A 20670-nucleotide genomic window follows, 5' to 3' on the forward strand; every position below is an offset into this window, starting at 1 on the left:
AGAAAGACATCCAAGGAATCCAAATAGGAAAAGAAGAAGTCAAACTATCACTATTTGCAGATGATATGATAATATACATAGAGAACCCCAAAATCTCCACAGAAAAACTAATTTAACTCATTAATCAATTCAGTAAAGTGGCAGGATACAAAATCAACATGCAAAAGTCAGTAGCCTTCCTATACACAAACAATAAATCTGAAGAAGAAGAAATCAAAAAAACCATCCCTTTTATTATCGAAACAAAAAAAATCAAATATTTGGGAATAAATCTAACAAAAGAGGTAAAGGACCTATACAAAGAAAACTATAAAACACTTTTAAAAGAAATAGAAGAAGACACAAAGAAATGGAAAGACATCCCCTGCTCATGGATTGGAAGAATAAACATTATTAAAATGGCCATCCTACCAAAAGCAATATACAGATTCAATGCTATTCCAATCAAAATCTCAATGGCATTCTTCAAAGAAATAGAACAATTATTGATGAAATTCATATGGAATCACCAAAAACCCCGAATAGCCAAAGCTCTACTGAGAAAAAAAGAAGGAAATGGAGGCATCACACTCCCAGACTTCAAACTATACTACAAAGCCATAATCATCAAAACTGCATGGTATTGGAACAAGAACAGACATACAGACCAATGGAATAGAATAGAAAATCCAGAAATAAACCCACAGATTTATGGTCAACTAATCTTTGACAAAGGAGCAAAGACTATGCATTGGAGCAAAGAAAGTTTGTTCAATAAATGGTGCTGGGAAAACTGGGTCGCTACATGCAAAAGAATGAAGCTTGACCACTACCTCACACCATACACAAAAATCAACTCAAAATGGATTAAAGAACTAGACATAAGACCTGAAACCATAAAATACATAGAAGGAAATATAGGCGAAACACTACGTGATTTGCACATCAAAGACATCTTTACAGACACATCACCCAAAGCAGTGATAGTGAAGACAAAGATAAACAGATGGGACTACATCAAATTAAAGAGCTTCTGCACAGCAAAAGAGACAATAACAAAAACAAAGAGAAACCCCACCAACTGGGAGAACATTTTTGCACCCAACACTAATGATAAAGGACTGATCACAAAAATCTGCAAAGAGCTGATGAGACTCAGCAACAACAAAGAAAATAATCCAGTCAAAAAATGGGCAGAAGAGCTAAAAAGAAACTTCTCTGAAGAGGAAATGCAAATGGCCAACAGACATATGAAAAAATGTTCAACATCACTTGTAATCAGGGAAATGCAAATCAAAACTACCATGAGATACCATCTCACACCAATGAGAATGGCACATATTAAAAAAACTAGCAACAACAAATGTTGGCAAGGGTGTGGAGAAAAAGGAACTCTTCTGCACTGTTGGTGGGAGTGCAAACTGGTCCAACCACTATGGAGAGCTGTGTGGAGATTTCTGGACCTACTAAACATAGAGCTTCCATATGATCCAGCAATTCCACTCCTAGGTATTTACCCAAAGGAAACAGAAACATCAATTCCAAAGAGCACCTGCACCCCTATGTTTATAGCAGCACTGTTTACAATAGCTAAGCTTTGGAAACAACCCAAATGCCCAAAAATAGATGACTGGATCAAGAAGATGTGGTACATATATACCATGGAATATTACTCAGCATTCAAAAAAGATAAACACATGCAATTTGCAGCAACATGGATGGCGCTGGAAGGGATCATGCTCAGCGAAATAAGCCAAAAAGAAAAAGAAAAATACCGGATGGTCTCACTCATAGCAGGAATCTAGAAAACTTAAATAAGGGACCAGGAAAATGAATGTAAGAAAGTGAAAATCAAAATCAACAAAAAACTATGAACCAGAGACACTTTTTGGGGGGTGGGGGGCAGGAGGGGAAGGATTGGGGTCAGAATGGGGCGTTTCCAATTGTATGGGGGAATATAAAAATAAAATTTATTATTAAAAAAAAATCATGAAAAGAGGACATTTTCTGTACATGTATGTCCCTCAGCATAATGCATGCATTTGGTAAAGAGGAGGGGCTTTGTGTTGGACTCCCCCCTCTTTCTGTGAGACTTGGAGTCTACATTTGTAAAATTGAGCTTAACACTTCTAGTTATAGATGTTTTAACATATTAAACTAGGCCCTTTTGTTCAAATGAGACCCCAGAGATAAATGTAAATCACTCTTAAACATCTCCTAAATAGTCTTTATGCTGTTTTTTCTATCTCAGTTGTAACATGGGATAGCAAGATGTGAATAATTAGACTGCTTTGAGACATACTTTCATGGGTTCTTTGACAATCTGAGCTCTGAATTATCTGGCTTCTTGGTCTCTAATATTTATAAAATTAAAACATTTTGCCTAAAACCCCAAATATACTTAAAAATTGGCAGTTTTTACTCTGGGAAGATTTTTAAAGAGCTCCATGTTGAGTAATACACAATTTTTTGCTTCTATGGTTGAACACGAAAGCTTGTGAACCATGCAAATTGCTGGGCCCTGGCCCCGGAGATTTTGAAGCACACACTGTAATCCATTAGGGTTTTGAGAAACTATAAAAACTTGGTAGCTCTTAGTTGACTGTCATGCAGCTAGTCTAAGGACTGCCCTTTGAGATTCCAGTCCTAGTACAGTGATCTCTGAGGTGACGCATGTACAACGTAGGATATCTGGAAGAATATGCTGGAAATTTCTACTTACAGTTTAATTCAAAGCAAGTAAATCTTTACTCAACTTTAATACACTGGAACTTTCATTAGGTCATGGATTTTTGAGAGGAGCTCTTAAAGGTGTGGGGTGGGAGTTCGCAGTCAGGGGAGCTGTCTCTGGCACTCTCCATTCTTTGCTTTAAAGCAAGGTGCTTTTTGTGCCAGGTAAATGCTTATATAATTAAAAAACCATTTTTTTAAAAAAAAAGATTTATTTATTTATTTATACAAGCACTGGGTACAGTCAGAAGCGCAGGAGGGTGAGAGAATTCACCAGAGCCAGAGTGGGGAGCAGAGCAGGCAGAAGGACCGAGATACACTGCTGAGGGGAGCAGCGGGCGGCAGAAGAGTCTGCACGCCACGTGGGACCCTCCTCTGGTGGCCGGGGAGCAGCCGGGATCGAACCGGCGCTGCAGAGGCTGTGGGCAGCTTCGCAACCCAGCACTCAACCGCTGCGCCACCAGGGAGGCCCTCAAAAACCATTTTTGTAAAATAAGACAAGTGGGTTAGAAAATTCTAAATCCCTAAAGATGACTGTATCCCCAAAGATACAGCAAAGATGACTAGAAATAATTCAAGCACAAGAAACCAACACAAAATGGTAAAATTGATGCTACTAATATGAGGTCTTGGTTAGCCATAATGGAAGTAAAATCTAAGAGCATCTTATCAAACCTATGGAATATGGATCTATATCCAGTGTAGTTAATGAGGAAGCTTGCCAGCTTTGTTACCTTGGGGTCTTGAAGAGATGAATGATGGTAGGAAGCCATTACATTAGCAAGACATTTTTACAATGACATTTTCATAAAGATTTAAGAGATTTTTTTCTTGTGGAGTTTTCTAAAAATTGCTTTCTTTTATCATAGTCTTTAAAAACCCATTCCTCTGGCCACCTTGAATATTACAATGCATCCTGAATTGTCTACTCTTTATTCTCTTCTATGTGAAAAATGTTGTAGAGAAAAGTATTCTAGGATTTAAGTAGGTCTTTTGTCTCAAGAATCAGCAAACCATCTGGGGGAGGTTAATGCTTTACAGCTACAATTTTATGTTTTGCAACCGACCAAAAAAATCCTCCAAGCAGACTTTTATGTTTTGTATTACCAATTAAAGGCTGGCCTCTTCACTTTTCATCTGTTTTTGGCCGTTACTGTTGTCTCTAATTACTGCACAGCGAATACTTTCACCATACGACTTCTAAAACTGCAAACTTTTCATTGAATTTTTATCACCACAGCATGAATAATGCATTCAGCCTTAAAAATGTCACAGTGAACATCAACTGGCTTTACATAATGAATTCTTGCTGGAGTTTCAAGAAGCCAGCAACCCAGGAAATAGCAGAGAAGACAAAAGTTTGAGAAGGAAATGATACAGATTTCTCATTTACCCTGAAGGGGTAACATAAGTAGTGAAAGAATAAATGGAAAGACTAAGAAATGAAAGTTTTTTTTTTCTTTAAAACATGAATGGGGGAAAAAAAAAAGCAAAATTAGTACACTGGTGACAAGTGGAAGAACAACCAGAAGGAAGTCAGAAATGAAAGGCCTGGGGCAAAAGGGGAAGGAGGGGTGCGTGAAAGGGGAAGGACAATTAGGAACAGTCTAAGTATAAAAGTTGAATTTGAAATTGTAGTGCAATGGTATCATTGTGGAACCATAGTGAAAATGTAACAACTTTCAGGATTATTTCAATCTTTTCTGACTGAAGAGTCTTGGAATAGAAATACAACTGTTAGAATTCTACTTTTGAGTCATTAGCTGATGAGTGTTCATCCTTCTAGCATCTCTTAGATTTTGAAATAGATCATATTCTGATAAACCAGCCAGAAAGAAGTATCCAATTCCATACGGAACACACTATTTTTTAAAAAGTATTTATTTACATATATTTTACATCATTGTTCATTTTTGTACAATATTTGATTTCTTCTCTCAGGTGTAGTCCCTGTAAAATTTTCCCACCACCAGTTCACCGGTGCACCATCACCATAGTCCCTTGTGCTCTTCCCTCCCGTTTTGATCCCTCTTCCTTCCCCCTCCCCTGAAGAATGTCTCTGATTTATAATTGCCTATTAATTTTTTTTTTATTATTATTTTTTGGGGGGAGGGAACACACTATTAACTGACTACCCAACAGCTGTTCTTGACTTTTTCTTGCTAATAGAATCCTAGTTTTTCCCTTTTCCAGATAAGAGTACAGTCTATCAAGGTCTCTTGATCTCAGGGAAGATGGGATTCATCCTAGTTGCATGGAGTGAATCATGACTGGCCTAAAGCAGTCCCATAAATTTCACTTCCATAGTCTGCCACCATAGCCCATTGTGCTCCCTCCCCAAGGTTTTCACATTTTTAAAGGGTGTTAAAAAACAAAACCAAGAAAAGAAAAAGAAGGAGAATATGTGACCAAAGAATAAATGTGGACACAAAGCTAGAAATATTCACTATTTGGTCCTTTATAGAAAAATCTGGCTAACTTTGCATCATGAAGGTGAGATTAGGATTTTACTAATATTATTAGTTTAGTATTTAATACTTTTGAAAAAATACTACAGTGTAAGGTTTTTAGCATTGGTGAAGATGAATTCTATCTTCTAATTAAGTTTCTTTTTAGTTCAACATTACTTAAGTTTTATTGTTACAAGACTATAAAAGACACTGGAATTATATAATGAATGAAACAAGGTCATAATGCAGATCAAAATTACTTCAAGTCATCTTTTCTAGGAGAAATGATCCATGCAGTCTTCCAAACAAAAAAGAAGGGCCTGCATGAAAAGGACTGCATGCAAAATTTTAAATGTATTCACCTTTTGCTAAAGATATGGAGGCAGCAATGGCAGCAAGTGATTGGAAATCTGGGCCTGTAACTCAGGAGCAGAAGAGTAGAAAAGGAATGAGGAATCATTTAACAGCTACTTTGTGCATGACATTTAATTATCACGTCAATCTCAATAGCTGAATACTGTTTTGTACTTCCTACTTCAGGTCATACTCCAATACAAATACTATTTTCCCACTAAAGAAAGGGAAGGCAGGGCTGAAGATAAAGATTAGGGAGTTACTCATATAATTATTTTAAGACTGGAGAGCCAGATAGGGCAAGACTGTAGAATAAATGAAAAGGGTCAAACATAAAACCTGAAGGATTGCCTTCATTTAGTTGTGGGCAGAGGGACATAAGGTAAAGAAAAACCCTGAAAACAAGCAATCAGAACGTATAAAGTGAATTAACACAAATAAGTTTCATGGAGACTAACAAATTCACAAATTTTAAGTTTCAGTACCCTTAAGCCAGGTGGATATGGATGAAATCAATTTTGTTAATAGGAGATAAGGGGAAATTTTACAGTAGTAGCCACTAGTCACTTGCAGTTAATTACACTTAAATGAATTAAAATTAAATAACATTTAAAAATTCAAAATTCAGTTCTTTACTGAACTAGCCATATATAAAATGTTCCCAAGCACATGTGGCTTAGATATTATTAGAAAACATTTCTATGATCATAGAAAGTCCTTTTGGAAAGTTTTTGAAAGTATTTAGTGTAGATACAAAACTGCCCACAGCCTCTGCAGTGCCGGTTCGATCCCTGGCAGCCGGCGAGGGTCCCACATGGCGCACAGACCCCTCCTGCCCCGCCGGCTGCTCCCCTCAGCAGTGTATTCGGTCCTTCTGCCTGCTCTGCTCCCAGCTCTGGCTCTGGTGAATTCTCTCACCCTCCCGCGCTTCTGACTGTACCCAGTGCTTATGGGCATCTCCTGCGTTTTTTCTGATGTCACCAAATCTTTTCCCTTTCCCTGTCATTATGGTGTCCCAGCTAATAGTGTTACTTTACTTTAGCACTGCACTATTCTGTTCAAAAATCTTTTAAGTCTCTCCCCCTCCACCCGAAGTTTTGGTCATATCACTCCGTCTCTTCCATGGACTTCTTAGGCGTAACACAACGGGGTTAAACCTAGAATCTGGCACAGGAAGCCCCCCTTCCTGTCTTACTTCCCTCAACTGTCTTCCACCCATCTTCCCGTCACTCTAAGGTACTCACCCTGCCCCTGGCATGTGCAGGTATGGTCCCCTTCCTCCCTGCCGCTGTGCGAGCTCATCTTTCGGACGCCAGGCCCTCGCCCACTGCCCTATAGGGTTCAGGAGGAAAGAATCGAGGGATGGGGGGGTGGTCATGGGGACGTTATAAATTGACCGAGGGACACACACACCTTTTTGACTGTGTCCAATTGGGGGTGGGGGCTACCGAAAAAAACAACCTTCACTTCCAACTCTTACTACGCCCCCAAATAAGACGACCGCATTTTCATTGCTATGGAGAGCAGTTCACTGGCCTAAGACTCGGCCAATAAAGAGTGGACGTGGGGAGCTGGGCGCCGAAGGGGGTTGTGGGAGCGCCGCTCGTCGCCGCGCAGGCTCACGGGAAATGTAGTGCAGGTTTCCCCAACATGGCTGCGCCCAGGTGCGGTGAAGAGCCGCTCTGTGGGACAGAGTGGAAAGATTAGCGAAGGCGAGAGCATCCGTGCGGTGAGAACCCAGCCTGAGCCGAGGCGGAGGTTTGTGACACTACATACTGCCAGGCATGATGACTGCAGGTCGCCGCTTTCTTTGGGGCTCTTCCGTCTTTTTTCATCTGTTTCACCAGCGTGGGACTGAGCCCCGAAGGCGAGGAGTGATGGCCGGGCGATGATCTGGTGGCGGTGCCTGGGCAGTAAGGTGCCTGTCTGGTGGGTGTTCCCGACAGTGTTTTGAGTGTCTGCGTTTGTGTTCGGGCCTGTGTTCACATGGTGTTGAGTCAGTCTTTTGTTTCCTCCGCGGTTGGGAACTGGCGGTTGCAACCTGAGGAGTGTTACTGTGCCCTTCTGACATTTTTATGTTCCAGGGCCGGGCAGTGGTGTGAGGGCGTTAGGGAGCTCTCACTGGTGGCCTGAGAGCACACTGTTGAATCTTCCTGTGCTTTTCTTCGAGTAATTCCCCAAGCCCTGGATCTCTGGTTTTGCTTGATTCTGTTAAACAAAACTTTACCGAGTGCCTGCTTGTATATCAGACATTGAAGTCTAGACCATTAAGTAGGTGATGGTCTTCTGTGTGAGCATGACACACAAAGGCAATTATAATGCAATGTGAAAACTGAAGAGAGAGAAACAGCAGGAATTAATCAACACAGGAAGGGAGCCAGCAAACTTAGAATTCTGACAAGAAGAGTTTTAGGAGATAAGATGGCAAGTTTAGGGTTGGTTTATTGAGTGGCTACTAGGTGCTAGATCCTGTTCTAGGTTCTGAGTGCTAGGGAGTGGAAATATAAACAAAATCTACTTTCCTAGAACCTACTTTTCTTGTAACTTAGAGAAGGAAGACAGAATCAACAAATTAACGAGAACATAAGAAAATATGCAGTATGTGTTTTTCAAGAGTTACAATGGAGTGATATAAAATGATGGAGTTCATTTTTTCTAATCATTTAACATTTTATTTTTTTTTTTTTGGTAATGCTATTTGAATATCTACAAAATTCAAGTTACCAAAAAAGAAAACTCCCTCTTGCACACCAGCTACCCATTTCCTCATCTTAGAGACAACTCATGTCACTTAGTTCTTACTAGTAAATACATATAATTTCTTATATGTCCTAGAGATTTACATGTACACTCTGTATACTTGTGTTATACTTTATAATTAGGCCTCATTTCATAGGAATTAAATTCTTTTTAATCTTTGCTATAATGATTTACATACAAGCACGGGAACATTTGGCTATACTTCTTGGTTCATTATAGGCTCTTTGTTGTTAAAGAAGTGCACGGATACACATACTGTTACTGTTTAGGACAATATATTGGGGTTAAACTTACTAACAGGGCATGTGACATCGCTAAACTCTTGTTATCCTGTAGGGAGTGTGTATGATTAGACTGGATTCAGTCTGGCCAGGATTCTAGTAAATAATGACTTCATTCCTGTAACAACCCATAATGCTCCCATACTATGGCAAGGAGCATCCGAGCATTTGTGCAACAGTGGACATTAATTGAAGAGTGAAGTAGTATTGTTAGGAAGGGGGCACCTCAAATCTGAGCAGCTGGTATGAGCCTATTCTTTGTTGAGGCATTTCAGACCTTCTGGGCAAAGGCTTTGCTACCTCACTAGAAAGGGGAACAAATGAACCTCCAGAGTTATTTGGATATGGCTTTATTCACATGCAATAATATCACATAGCTGAGGGAAGGAGAAGGGAAAGAGGATAACAGAAATGTGATTGTGAGGCTCCATCTGCTGGTGCTGGGCCCTTAGTGCCAGTCTTTTAAAAGGATCTATTCTGAATCTTGTCTTTCTCATTTCTTTGTGTCTGTAGTCTTTAGACTTTGCTCATGTGACATATTAAGAAATAAATGCTTAATTCGTTACAGGGTGGAATGAGGGGTACTTTGGGACCCCCAAACTTGCCTGCTCTAAATAGATGCCATCCACCGCATCAAGACAAAACATTCTGTAACACATACGACTTTCAGTAGAAATTAAATTCAATACAATTAGTGTGCAATACAGAGAAGAGAAGGGAAAGAACAGAGAATATAGTTGAAATAGTTTTCAGATGAAACACCCAAAGTTACCCATCCCCTCATGGGTAAATGCTCAGCCAAACAGGGTTGACCCACAACAGGACCGCTGAGACCTAAAAACTTGTCACAAGTCTAAGGCACCTTCTGGGGGGAACCCACAAGAAAGGGGCAGAAGGGCCAGGCAAGTCTGGAAGGAAAAGAGCAAAATCAAGATAAAGGTAAAGGCTGCCATTGTTAGCCTCCCCACAGGTCTCTCACCCACGTCTATTTCAAGTGTTTCCTTCCATGTTTCCCAAGGCCCTGGTACAAGACCAAGGCTGAGAAGCAAGTGCAGCAACTTCACATGTCTCTCCACTCAAAGTACTTCCAGGTCTTCCTCTTTATCTCCCCTCTTCCTTCTTTTCTGTCTTCTCCTGCTTCTCCTCTCTGCTCAGCTATACCTTACTCTGGGTGGGGAGGGGAATCTGGAACCTCCCCTTTCTCTGGGGATCACCCTGTTTACACAGCTATCCTTGTTCTCCATTGCTTCCTGAAAAGATGCTGTTCCAAGTATGATCTTAGAATAGATTGGCAATAACATAGTTCCTTTGAGGGTCCTGAGCATTTTTTTTTTTTTTTGTTCTTAAGCCATTCTGATCTGTTTTTTCTGGAAATTAGTAGTAATAGTAATAGATGTATTTAATCCTGTTACAAAATTGTGAGTAATGTCAAAGATTCACACAATCAGACATTTTATTTGGTAACTACTGATACAAAAGAGCTCACTTCTATTCTGATTTGTGCAGAAGTGATTTGGGTTTTTAAAGGGGAAAATGTGGAGTGGTCAAGAGTGGGAATGTCGTAGAATCAGTAATGTGAAAAAACACAAAGTTGTGGTGTGGAAATGCCACTAGGCCAACTGTGTTTGCTAGCAGGCAGCTGCTGAAGGTTAAGGTTGTGTCCTCCTTCAGATTTTGGAGACAGAGGACCTATCTGTCCCAAGTGATTACATTTCTTATATGGATAGTTAATCTACAAAAAAAAAAAAGGGCCAAGAGTTAATCTATAAAAAAGGAGAAAGGAAAACCTCTTCATAAATGGTGTTGAGAAAACTGGATAGCCACATGCAAAAGAATAAAACTAGACTGCTCTCTTATACCATACACAAAAATTAACTCAAAATAACTAAAGACTTGGATGTAAGACCTGAAACTATAAAATACATAGAAGAAAAAATAGGCAAAACACTCCACAACATTGGTTTCAGTGATGTCTTTCTGGATTTATCTCCAACAGCAAGAAAAACAAAAGATAATTTAAATAATTGGGACTGCATCAAGCTAAAAAGCTTCTGCACAGGGAAATAAACTATACCTAAAATTAATAGAAGATAATTTGCACATCTGACAAGGGACTGACATCCAAGATATACAAAGTACTCATACAACTCAACTAAAAGAAAACAAATAACCCAATCAAAAAATGGGCAGAAGAGCTAGATAGACACTTCTTCAAAGAGGACATACAGATGGCACATGAAAAATGCTCATCATCACTTAACATCAGGAAATGCAAAGCAGAAGCACAGTGAGACACCACCTCACACCTGTGAGGATGAGCCTTATCAGACAGACCACTGGCAACAAGTGTTGGCGAGGGTGTTGAGAAAAGGGAACCATACATTGTCAGTGAGGATATAGACTGGTTCAGCCCCTATAAAAAACAGTATGGAGCTTTCTCAAATTATTGAAGGAATGACTTTCAGCTCTTCAAGGAGAGACTTTTCTGAGTTGCAAGAGATACCCACTCCTAATTGTGAGCCCTTTTAAATATATGCTTTAAGAAATGGAGGTTAGGAGCCTCGGGTGTTGCTAGAACAAATATTTAAATTTCCTTAAAGGTTTGTGCCTTCTCAGGCATTTTAAGAAGTTGGGGTCATTCTAGGGACTAGGCCTAATGCTGCTAGAAACCATATTAGAATTTGGTCACGTTTCTTAGTGCAGGTTTGGATGGACTTGTTATGAGCTGAGAATAAGCACTACTACCCCTCTTTCAAAGATGAAGAATGTGAAACACACAGGCAATAATTAACTCACACAGGGTCATATAGCTAACAAGTGGTAGAGCTGAGATTTGAACCTAGAACTTGGACCCCTATTCACTGTTAAATTTCTGTGAAAACAAAGAAAAATATGACTTAATCTCTGTTCTCAAAGAGCTTATAGTCCTGTGCTGTGGAAAGGAACAGATGTTGGAACAAGGAATTAGTGTAATGTTGAAAATAGCCATTGAACTCTCCCCTTCATGTCTAATAAGGACTCCTAAAGCTTTTTCTCTAACTTTATGCCTATCTACTCTATATTGTCATCTCCCAGCCAGACACTGCCACATATACCTCAAGCATATTTTATCCTAAACCTGACTCATTACCTGCTTTCCTGAAGTACTTTTTCCTCACATTCTGAGTTTGAAGTTTTGAAAAATGATGTCACTGTCCCTCAGTACTCTTAGTTAATGGCCTGTGACTTCTCCCTCCATCATGTGAGTTGTCGTCAAGACCTGCTGACTTTACTTGAACTTTTCTTATACTTCTCTCTCTTCCCATTGTCTTGTTTCCTCCCCTTCCCTCCCCCTCCCCCCCACCCAAGTTCAGGCCTGTATTGCTACTTGTCAGGCAGGTTACTGTAGTTCTCTTGCAGGTTAATTCCTCCTTCCCTTGCTGCCCAGCCAGCTTCTTTACTAGCCTTATGTTCTGTCACATGCACCCTCTGTGGTAGTTAAGCTGGATTACTAGCTGGATTCTTTCAAAGGTTTAGCATTTTCCTTCTATTCATAAAGATTAGTAGTTAGACTTCTGACTGTTTTGAACTTTTTTTGGAATATGATTTTATTTAACCTCCTAAATTTATTTTATTTGCTAACTGAAGATTTTCAAGTGGTGGAGAGGGGATTGGTGGGTCAGCCAACTTTCTCTGCTCTAAAAAATTATGCCTGCCTCTCGTTGCCAAACACATTCATTCTGACTTCAGCTCCTGCTCTCTATTGCTTCACTGGATATCTTCCCTCCATATGACTATATTCTTCTCATCCTTTGGTATTTGATTCAGGTCCACTTCTGTTTTGGTGTCATCTTAGACTTTTTCAGATAACATTGATCTTATTTTTTTCTTATTCATGTCACACCTAAAGTGTGCCATTAACATTTAATTATATGAAGATGTGTCACATTCATTGTTTAGTGTTTCTCTGCTTTCCTAACTCAAAAATTTGTTGAAAGCATGAATTAGATTGTAGGTGTGTGCTGGATGGTGCTGGCACTTGTGTGCTCACCTGTGTGCATTTATCCTTCCAGCAAATTTTCATTGAGCACCAACTATATGTTGCTTTCTTAGACTTTATGTCCTCCTGGGGGAGGTAAGCTAGCAAATGAATTATTGCAAATTGTATTAATTCTTTGAACAATGCGAAATAGACTCCTGGAATGATGGATGATATAGTGCTGATTGGGCTAGTGTGAAGGCCTTTTTGGGAAAGCACTCGGTAACTGCTTGCCAATGGATGTATTTCAATAAAGTGAAAGCCCATTTATGTGGTATTCTTATTTCTGTTATTTAAAAAATTATCAATATAAAAATAGATAACACGTACAGCTTAAACATAATAAAACAAAATCCTAATTAGCTTAAGAAATACCTCTGAGGCCTCTTTGTGCCCCTTTCATATTACATTCATTTCCCTCCCCCAGGAATAACTTCTCTCCTGGATTTTTGTTTTTCATTTCGTTGCTGTTCTTTGCATTTTGCTATATATATTTCTAAACAATTGTGACTGACTTACATGTTTTGAATTACATGTAAAGACTGTATGTCAGGTAATATACTATGTATTCTGTGAAATTTTTTGTTTCACATTATTTTTGTGAAATTTGCACCACATTTAACTAGGATTTCGTAAGTAAAGGAAAAGTTCTTGTGTGGGTAAAGTAACTCATATAATAGAGCTTAAGCACTGGAATGATTTTTAGACATTTCATGTTCTTGCTTGTTTGTTAACTCCTTAGATAATCCTTTATTGTGTATGTTCGCTTTTCTTGGTTGGCAAAAGGTACAATAAGAATTTTCAGAAAGTTTCATGTAGAAATACTTGCATAGGATAAAAAATATCAATAGCATCATTTTAACTATCTCTTCAGAACTCTAAGGCTGACATTTTGTCCTTTTTTTATTTTGCAGTATTTTATTTTGCCATGGAGAGCAATCATCAAAGTAATTACAAACTCAACAAAACTGAGAAGAAGTCCTTTCGGAAACAGATTAAAGCCAGGCATACGTTGCTGAGACATGAAAGCATTGAGACCGTGTCCTATGCCACTCAGGTGACCTAAAACTGTTATTACCACTTGAATGTAAATATGTTGCCATGTTAATGTGTTATATTAATATTTGTTAATAATTGCTCAGAGAAGTCTAATTTTTCAGTCATCTGTTACATTCACATTAAATATACCTATAATGGCTTTGTTCACTTTGCATTGGCCGTAGCCTAGTATAGTTTGAATTTCCATTTCTGTGTTGTAGTTCAGGAATGAGTATTGTGCTGCTAGAGATTTAAATTTAGTAGTAAAAGACACATATTTAATTTAGTTAAATGTTAATGATTTTAGGGAATTTAAGCCAAATTCTTCTAAAAGGAATGGAATAGGTAATAGATCGGAATTAATATGTCTGTACATATTTTACTGTGTCAGCCAAGAGACACCTAGTCTGTGAGGCATTCAGAAGAGGGAACTGATGTAGCCTGCCCTCATCTCTTCCCAGGTGTAACTTGCTTTCTTTTTCTTACAGAGATTGTGAGAAGTGATAAGAAAAACATCTTTTTATAATTATATGTCTTTGTGCAAATTTAATCTTATTTTAAATTCTGATTTAAAATTAAGCAGGTTACTATAAATTGCTCATGTTAGTTTCTTGTTTTGTTTTTTTTTAAGAGCCTGGCTGTTGCCAATGGAGGTTTGGGTAATGGTGTAAGTAGGAACCTGCTGCTTCCTGTTTTAGAGAAATGTGGACAAGTGGATGCTCTCCTAATGCCACCCAATAAACCCTACTCATTTGTCAGATATAAAACTACAGAAGAATCCAAGAAAGCTTATATTACCCTCAATGGAAAAGAAATAGTGAATGATTTAGACCAGAAGATCATTCTGTACTTGAATTTTGTGGAAAAAGGTATTATACAGCTATCTTTTTAAAAATAGTTCTTGCTTTTGTGTGAGTTTTCTTTTTTTTTAACCTAAGGTGGGAGGTCTAGATATTGTGAAGCAAAATAAGACATCTGCTAAGCAGCCCCTTTTCATTTCACAATTACTCTTTAAGTGTCTTTTTGTGCCAGGTCTGGTGCTAGTAGTTGAATGTTCAGAGGTGGTGAGCATAGCCTGTCTTTCAGGAGCTGGCCCCACTAACCTAACAAAGTACTTAGTTATGCATGTTACTTATTTTGGAATCCTGCTACCTAATTGTGTTTTTCAAAATTTAGTGCTGAGGACTGAGCTCTCTAATTTATTTCACAGTGTTTACCCAGAAACTTTCAATTAATCACTTTAGAATTCACTGTGATTCAAATGATTATGTGCCAAGCTTCTTATTTCTGGAGAAATACCTTTAGCTACTAAAAAGCCCTAAAGCTTTTTAGTGATGCTGTCAAATTGATGGCTGAGAGATGATGGTTATGTTCATTTCTGTGCTGTCCAATATGATAGTGTGATTGTAGAGCTGAATTTTTATAATAGCTTAAGTTAATTAAATAAAAGATCTATATACTGACTTATAGACTTGCTCCAGGGATTATTACATCTTTTTACCACTCTCCCATGGAAATGAAATGTGTTAAGATGAACCTTGATCTAGCCATTTAATCTCTGTTGTATTTATTTGCCACCCGTTTGGGCAATTATGAGTCCTTTTTAGATATCCTAGCAGTGGGTAGGTGAGTGTAATCTGATCATTTTTATGTTTTGTAAAATAAGACTCAAAGGAAACTTTTGAAGATTCTTGTAAAGATATATTTAGAAATTAGAATTCTCACTATCTCTATGTATTAAATTTTAAATCTGAATTAAGCTTTAGAGTTTAAAAATTAGAATATCTACATGTTTTATATATTTGTGATCAGTTTTTGAAAACAATATTTTGGGAGTATGTTCTACACTTGATCTTAGCCAAAAGGCCGAGAAGCGATTGGGAGTATGTTCTAATCAGAAAAACAGTCCTTGTTTTTTTTTCCTCTATTCTCTATATTGAACACTGTAAGAAATTGCAGAAAGTGAATTTTAGAGTGTTCTTTATTTGAAATTCTGTATTAGATGCAGGTGTACTTCTAAGACTTGTAATCCTGTTTATAACCTTGGAAATACTTTTTAATAGGAATAAATACAGAGTAGAGTGAATAGAGAATAAAATGAATAAAGAATAGAATGGTGGCAATATTTAGATACTTGTTTTAATTTCTACTACCAGATAGTCACTGAATAACAAATATGAGGTATTTTTGATTCTTTTTTAAAAAAAACTACATTTATGAAACTAAATATGAATTTCTTATATGTAATTTATATGCCTTCAAATAATTCTTCCAAGAGTTTTCCCTATATAATTTAAAGAAATAATATAATATCTGGCACAAAATAAATACTTGGTAAATTAAAAATATACTTTTGTATATTTTTGAAATATTAATAAAATATAGTAGGTATATGTTTTTTGTCAATTTTTATATTTAATCATTCAAACATGAAGTTGTCAGAAAAGCCTCAGAAATCATGTTTGTAACATGAATGCTCAGATCTCTAATAGTATTAGTTACAGTATTCCCATTATTTAATCATAAATTCCTTTTTTCTTTTCCTTCTAGAGCTGTGCCTATCTAAAACTTTGAAGGATACAGGGGCTTAAATTATTTTAATATATGCCAAATAGTTCTTCCTATAGTAGTAATACTTTATTTCCTTAGAAAGTTTTATGTTCTTTTATATTTTTCTATTATTTTGCAAGAGCTAGTCTCAAGAACCTAAAGGTAAAAAGAGCATTTAAATTTTTGTTTTCAATATTTGGAGACAATCTGATTTTTTTAATAGAGTGCCATACTGTATATTGTTTGGGAAACCTTGTTTCTTAGATGTAAAAAGTGGCTCAATTGTGTTCAAACAGAATTTAAGTACATACTCTTTTAAGTAAATTTAAGTAAATACTCTTCTATTTGCCATTTGCAATTACAGTGAATAAAGTGTACCATAATTTTTGTGTTGGTCTTTATTTTTATACTTTTAATACGTTGTGTGCCTTTTAGCGTTCTTTATTCTGAAATGAAGGTTGGCAGTTTTATGAACTGATAAATGGTATTGAACAGAATTATTTGTATAGGAACTTTAAATTTTGATTGTCACTATTTCAATTTGGTTTCTCAGCACAATGGAAGGAGCTGGAAGTTCAAGCCTTACCGCCAGGACTCAGGCTAGTGGAAGAAATTATTACTCCTGAGGTTGAGACAATGCTTTTGGAAAGCATTAACGGGGCAGAAAATACAGATAATCAAAATTGTAAGTAAAACCTTTAAATCTGCTATTTAAAAGTTTTTGCAGAGTACCATGGTACTGCTCCTTCTTTTGCCCTTCTCCTTTGGTTTTATTAAAATTCTTCATATTTCTTCAGAATTGTTAAAATAACCTGAATACAGTGTTAGGCAAGATGTACCAAAAACTCTTGGGTGCATTAATAATAAATAACATTTATATATTGTAGTTATCAATTTTTAACTCCAAACTGATTAATATTTATTAGCCAACATTTGTAGGCTAACATTTATAAGCCTTTTAACTTACAGTATCACATTTGATCTGATCTACCCCCAGGCAGATTTCTTCTGAGGAATGAGCGGTTCAGTCCCATGCCACAGCATGTGGTAAGCACCTCCTGGTGATGTTTGAAAATGAGAGTTAGCCTGTTTCTTTCCAGATCTTTAGCATGTTCAACTCTTTTAGACTAGCTTAGTAAAACTCCTGAAGTGTTTTTTTTTTAACAATTTTTAGGCCAGAAAGAACAGCAGACATGAGGTAGCTTTGTTAATTTTATTAAGGACAAGGACAATAATTAAGCAGTTCACAAAAGTTAACACTAGTAATCATTAACCAAAAGGTTGACTTTGAAACATGAAGAAATAAAACTCTTTCTCACAAATAGTTTCTTTTTTTCTCTTCACACAGCTCAAAAATCCTTAAAACACAGACGAGTAAAGCATTTTGGTTATGAATTCCGCTATGAGAACAACACTGTGGATAAAGATAACCCATTACCTGGGGGTAAGTGTTTGCTAATAAATAATAAATACTGGGTCAGAAGAAAATATTTAATATATTAAAAGTTTATCAGAGTTGAGAATATGTTTCATTTGCCATTTGTAGCAAATTTTAATATTTAATATTTATGTTTTATGTAAATGTTTATAAATATTTAACAATAATTAATATTTAACACAATGAAAATATTCAATATGTTAAAAGTTTATCAGAGTTGAGAGTATGTTTCATTTGTCATTTGTAGGAAATTTTTAAAAGCAGTTGATTAAATTTGCAACATTTTAATTAGCTACACAGTCCAGTTTTACTGTAAAAACATCATATGTACAGATAAAGCTAAAGTTCCTTTTGAACATTGTCCTCACTCCAGTACTTCTTTACTGGGATAGTACTAAGTGACAACTTAGTATGTATTGTCTAATCCTTTAAAAAAAGAGTTTACATCATAATATAGATATCTATGAAAGTTGCTAACATGCAGTATTGTATTGTCTATTATAACTTGTATATTCCTGTAGTTACATGTATCAGTCCAGTTTGTTCCTTTCCCTTAAGATAGGTCTTGAAGATCTTTAGATTTTCATTTTATTAGCCAACATAATATTTATAAGCCTTTTCTAAATAGCTGATTTAGTTAGTTCTCTTTGAAGAGACATTTAGGTTATTTCCAGTTTGTTAACTTTTACAAGTAGTGCAGTGTGTATATCTTTGTACACACCTTTTTATGCACTGTGCATGAGCTCCACTGGAGACTGCTTCTGAGAGTAGTGTTGGGTCAGTCATGTTTATCTCACTATGTTAATAGATGCTGATAGATTGCCCCCTAAAATAGTTGTTCCAGCATATTCTCAACAAGAGTGCATTCTTCCACCCATTCCTACCAACATGTGATACTGTAAAACTTTTAGCTTTGTAATTTCTTGATCACTAGTTAGATTTTTATATTTTCTTTTTTATGAATTCCTTTTGTAATCTTTGCTAATTTTTTGTTTGTCTTTTTTGGCAATGGGATATCTAATTCATTAGTAAGAATTTAGTACATGTAATCCTGTATGTAAATCCTTTGGCATAATTTTTGTTGAAGTTAAATTTATCTAATTTTTAATTACTTTGGTCTTACTTTAGACTTCCTTTCCTCATGAAATAACATAATTCCAATAAAAGTTAGTTCTACTTTAGAAAGTATCTTTTTTAAGGGAAATGCTTTTAAATAATTATATTTAAAGTAAATGAAATAATTCAAAATAATAAAAAGGAAGCAGTCAGGTTAACTTCTAGTATTCCCTACAGTAAATTTTACAATGTTACTGTTTTGCAAAATACCAAAATTGTCAGCAAGGTTGTTCTTTTTGTCATTTGATTTGATAAAATCAATAAAATAACTTTATGACTCTTCAGAAATTTTATTTTTTTTAATTTTGTTTTACTTGAGGCCTTGTAGTTATATATATTTGGATCTGATCACTAAATTTAAAACTTCATGATTTTTATAACAATGATTTTTTTTATTCTTATGTAAAACTTGCAAAGGAAATATTTTTGATATGTTTAACCTTTATGATTATTAACTTCAGGTCTTCCTGACATTTGTGATAGCATTTTGGAGAAGTGGTTAAAGGAAGGTTTCATTAGACATAAACCTGATCAATTGACTATAAACCAATATGAACCTGGGCAAGGTAAGCATTTTTTTAAAAAATTCCTGTCTCATCTACTTCATTTACTGCAGTAGATTATGTAACTCTCTAGGATCAAAGGCATTATTTATTTTTTTAGCTCAAACTAATTCTTAGAGTAGTTTGTTTAGGTTTGTTACCTATGTTGAGTTTAATTCCTTGCAAATCTACATGTTGACCCCATGTTGAAGAATTTGTATGTCAACATGTGAACAGAGTAAACAGTTGCTGTTTGTGATCTCTTTTTTTGTTCCTCTCTACATGTTTTATTTAGAGAAGTTATTGTAGGCTCTATCTTAGCCCTGGAACTTAACATAATAACACAAAATCTTAAGTTATCTCTAGATGATTGCTTCAAGAAATAAGAAACATGTATAATGGAAGAAACCAAATAATTTACAGATAGGAAGATAGCCTAATGAAGGCTATTGGTTGAATCATCTTGCTCTTATTTCTGTTAAGAAAGTGGAAGACAATTCTAGGATGATATTTTTTGCTAATGGCAGGAATTGTGGGATTTTTTCTGCCATTTGTCATAATGTTTCATTTATTATAATTATTTACCCATCAACTTTTCCATTGGCTTGGAAGCTCCTTGAGGATAGGGACTATGTCTTACTGCTTTATATACTCTTATGGGGTGGAGAAGTTCATTTTACTTGATAGGTGCTCAATTAACACAGACCAAGGAATGGGCAGAAAAAGCCATATCTTAATTATTGATGTGCTTAGACTTCACACCTGGCAGTTGCTTTTGTTCTGAAAGTACTTGGGAATGCCTGTTGAAGAGGGAAAAATTGACTGTTACTTATCATTCACATTTTCCTCTTGGAATGGGACTGGGTAAATGTTCTAGTTAGGCACTGACTCTCAAGTCTTGATTTTAGAATCATCTCTCCAGTGGCAAGAAGTTAAGATATTTTTAGTTGAGATATAGTTTAATTTAATCGCATTCACACCAATTATTTCCTTTTAACTAAAATTATATTCCTGATTGTCAAACAATATGGTCACAATAATAGTATGAGACTATTTGTAGAGTTGTCTTAAATTTACTAAAAGGAAAAATCAAGTGATGGGTTATTCTTTTTTCCATCTCAGGAATTCCTGCTCATATTGATACACATTCTTCTTTTGAGGATGAGATCATTTCTCTCAGTTTGGGATCAGAGGTAATGTCCAAACCTTTTTACTAGTTATGAACTAATATCTTACTGTATATATTGCCATTTTCATAGGACTTACCGTGTTTTTTAATTCAAATAAATTAGATTTCAAAATGAAAATTAAAATGTCATTTTTATTTCTTACAAAACATGAAATTATTACAGCTTCTCCTTTTAGATGTCCAAATTTTTATCCATCAGTTCATCAAACTCTGTTCTTTAATTTT

At 36.2% G+C, this 20670-nt stretch overlaps 1 protein-coding gene across 5 annotated transcripts in view; it reads left to right on the plus strand.

Moving 5' to 3' along the window:
* The first annotated feature begins 7155 nt into the window (after window positions 1–7155).
* The window catches only part of ALKBH8 (alkB homolog 8, tRNA methyltransferase), a 45676-nt gene continuing 32161 nt past the window's right edge, over window positions 7156–20670 (plus strand). For 3 of the 5 annotated variants that reach the window (XM_037505691.2, XM_037505694.2, XM_037505695.2), the window contains exons 1-7: window positions 7156–7442; window positions 13487–13629; window positions 14242–14479; window positions 16714–16845; window positions 17509–17604; window positions 19176–19280; window positions 20379–20449. In XM_037505691.2, the coding sequence (XP_037361588.1) occupies window positions 13501–13629; window positions 14242–14479; window positions 16714–16845; window positions 17509–17604; window positions 19176–19280; window positions 20379–20449 (771 nt within the window). In that variant the 5' untranslated portion in view covers window positions 7156–7442; window positions 13487–13500. The remainder of the gene's footprint in view (window positions 7443–13486; window positions 13630–14241; window positions 14480–16713; window positions 16846–17508; window positions 17605–19175; window positions 19281–20378; window positions 20450–20670) is intronic. The other 2 variants (XM_037505692.2, XM_037505693.2) reach the window with 2 other exon arrangements.

The sequence above is a fragment of the Talpa occidentalis genome, unplaced genomic scaffold (genome assembly GCF_014898055.3).
Source record: "Talpa occidentalis isolate TD23 unplaced genomic scaffold, MPIMG_talOcc4v2.1 talOcc4.12, whole genome shotgun sequence".
Lineage (NCBI taxonomy): Eukaryota > Metazoa > Chordata > Mammalia > Eulipotyphla > Talpidae > Talpa > Talpa occidentalis.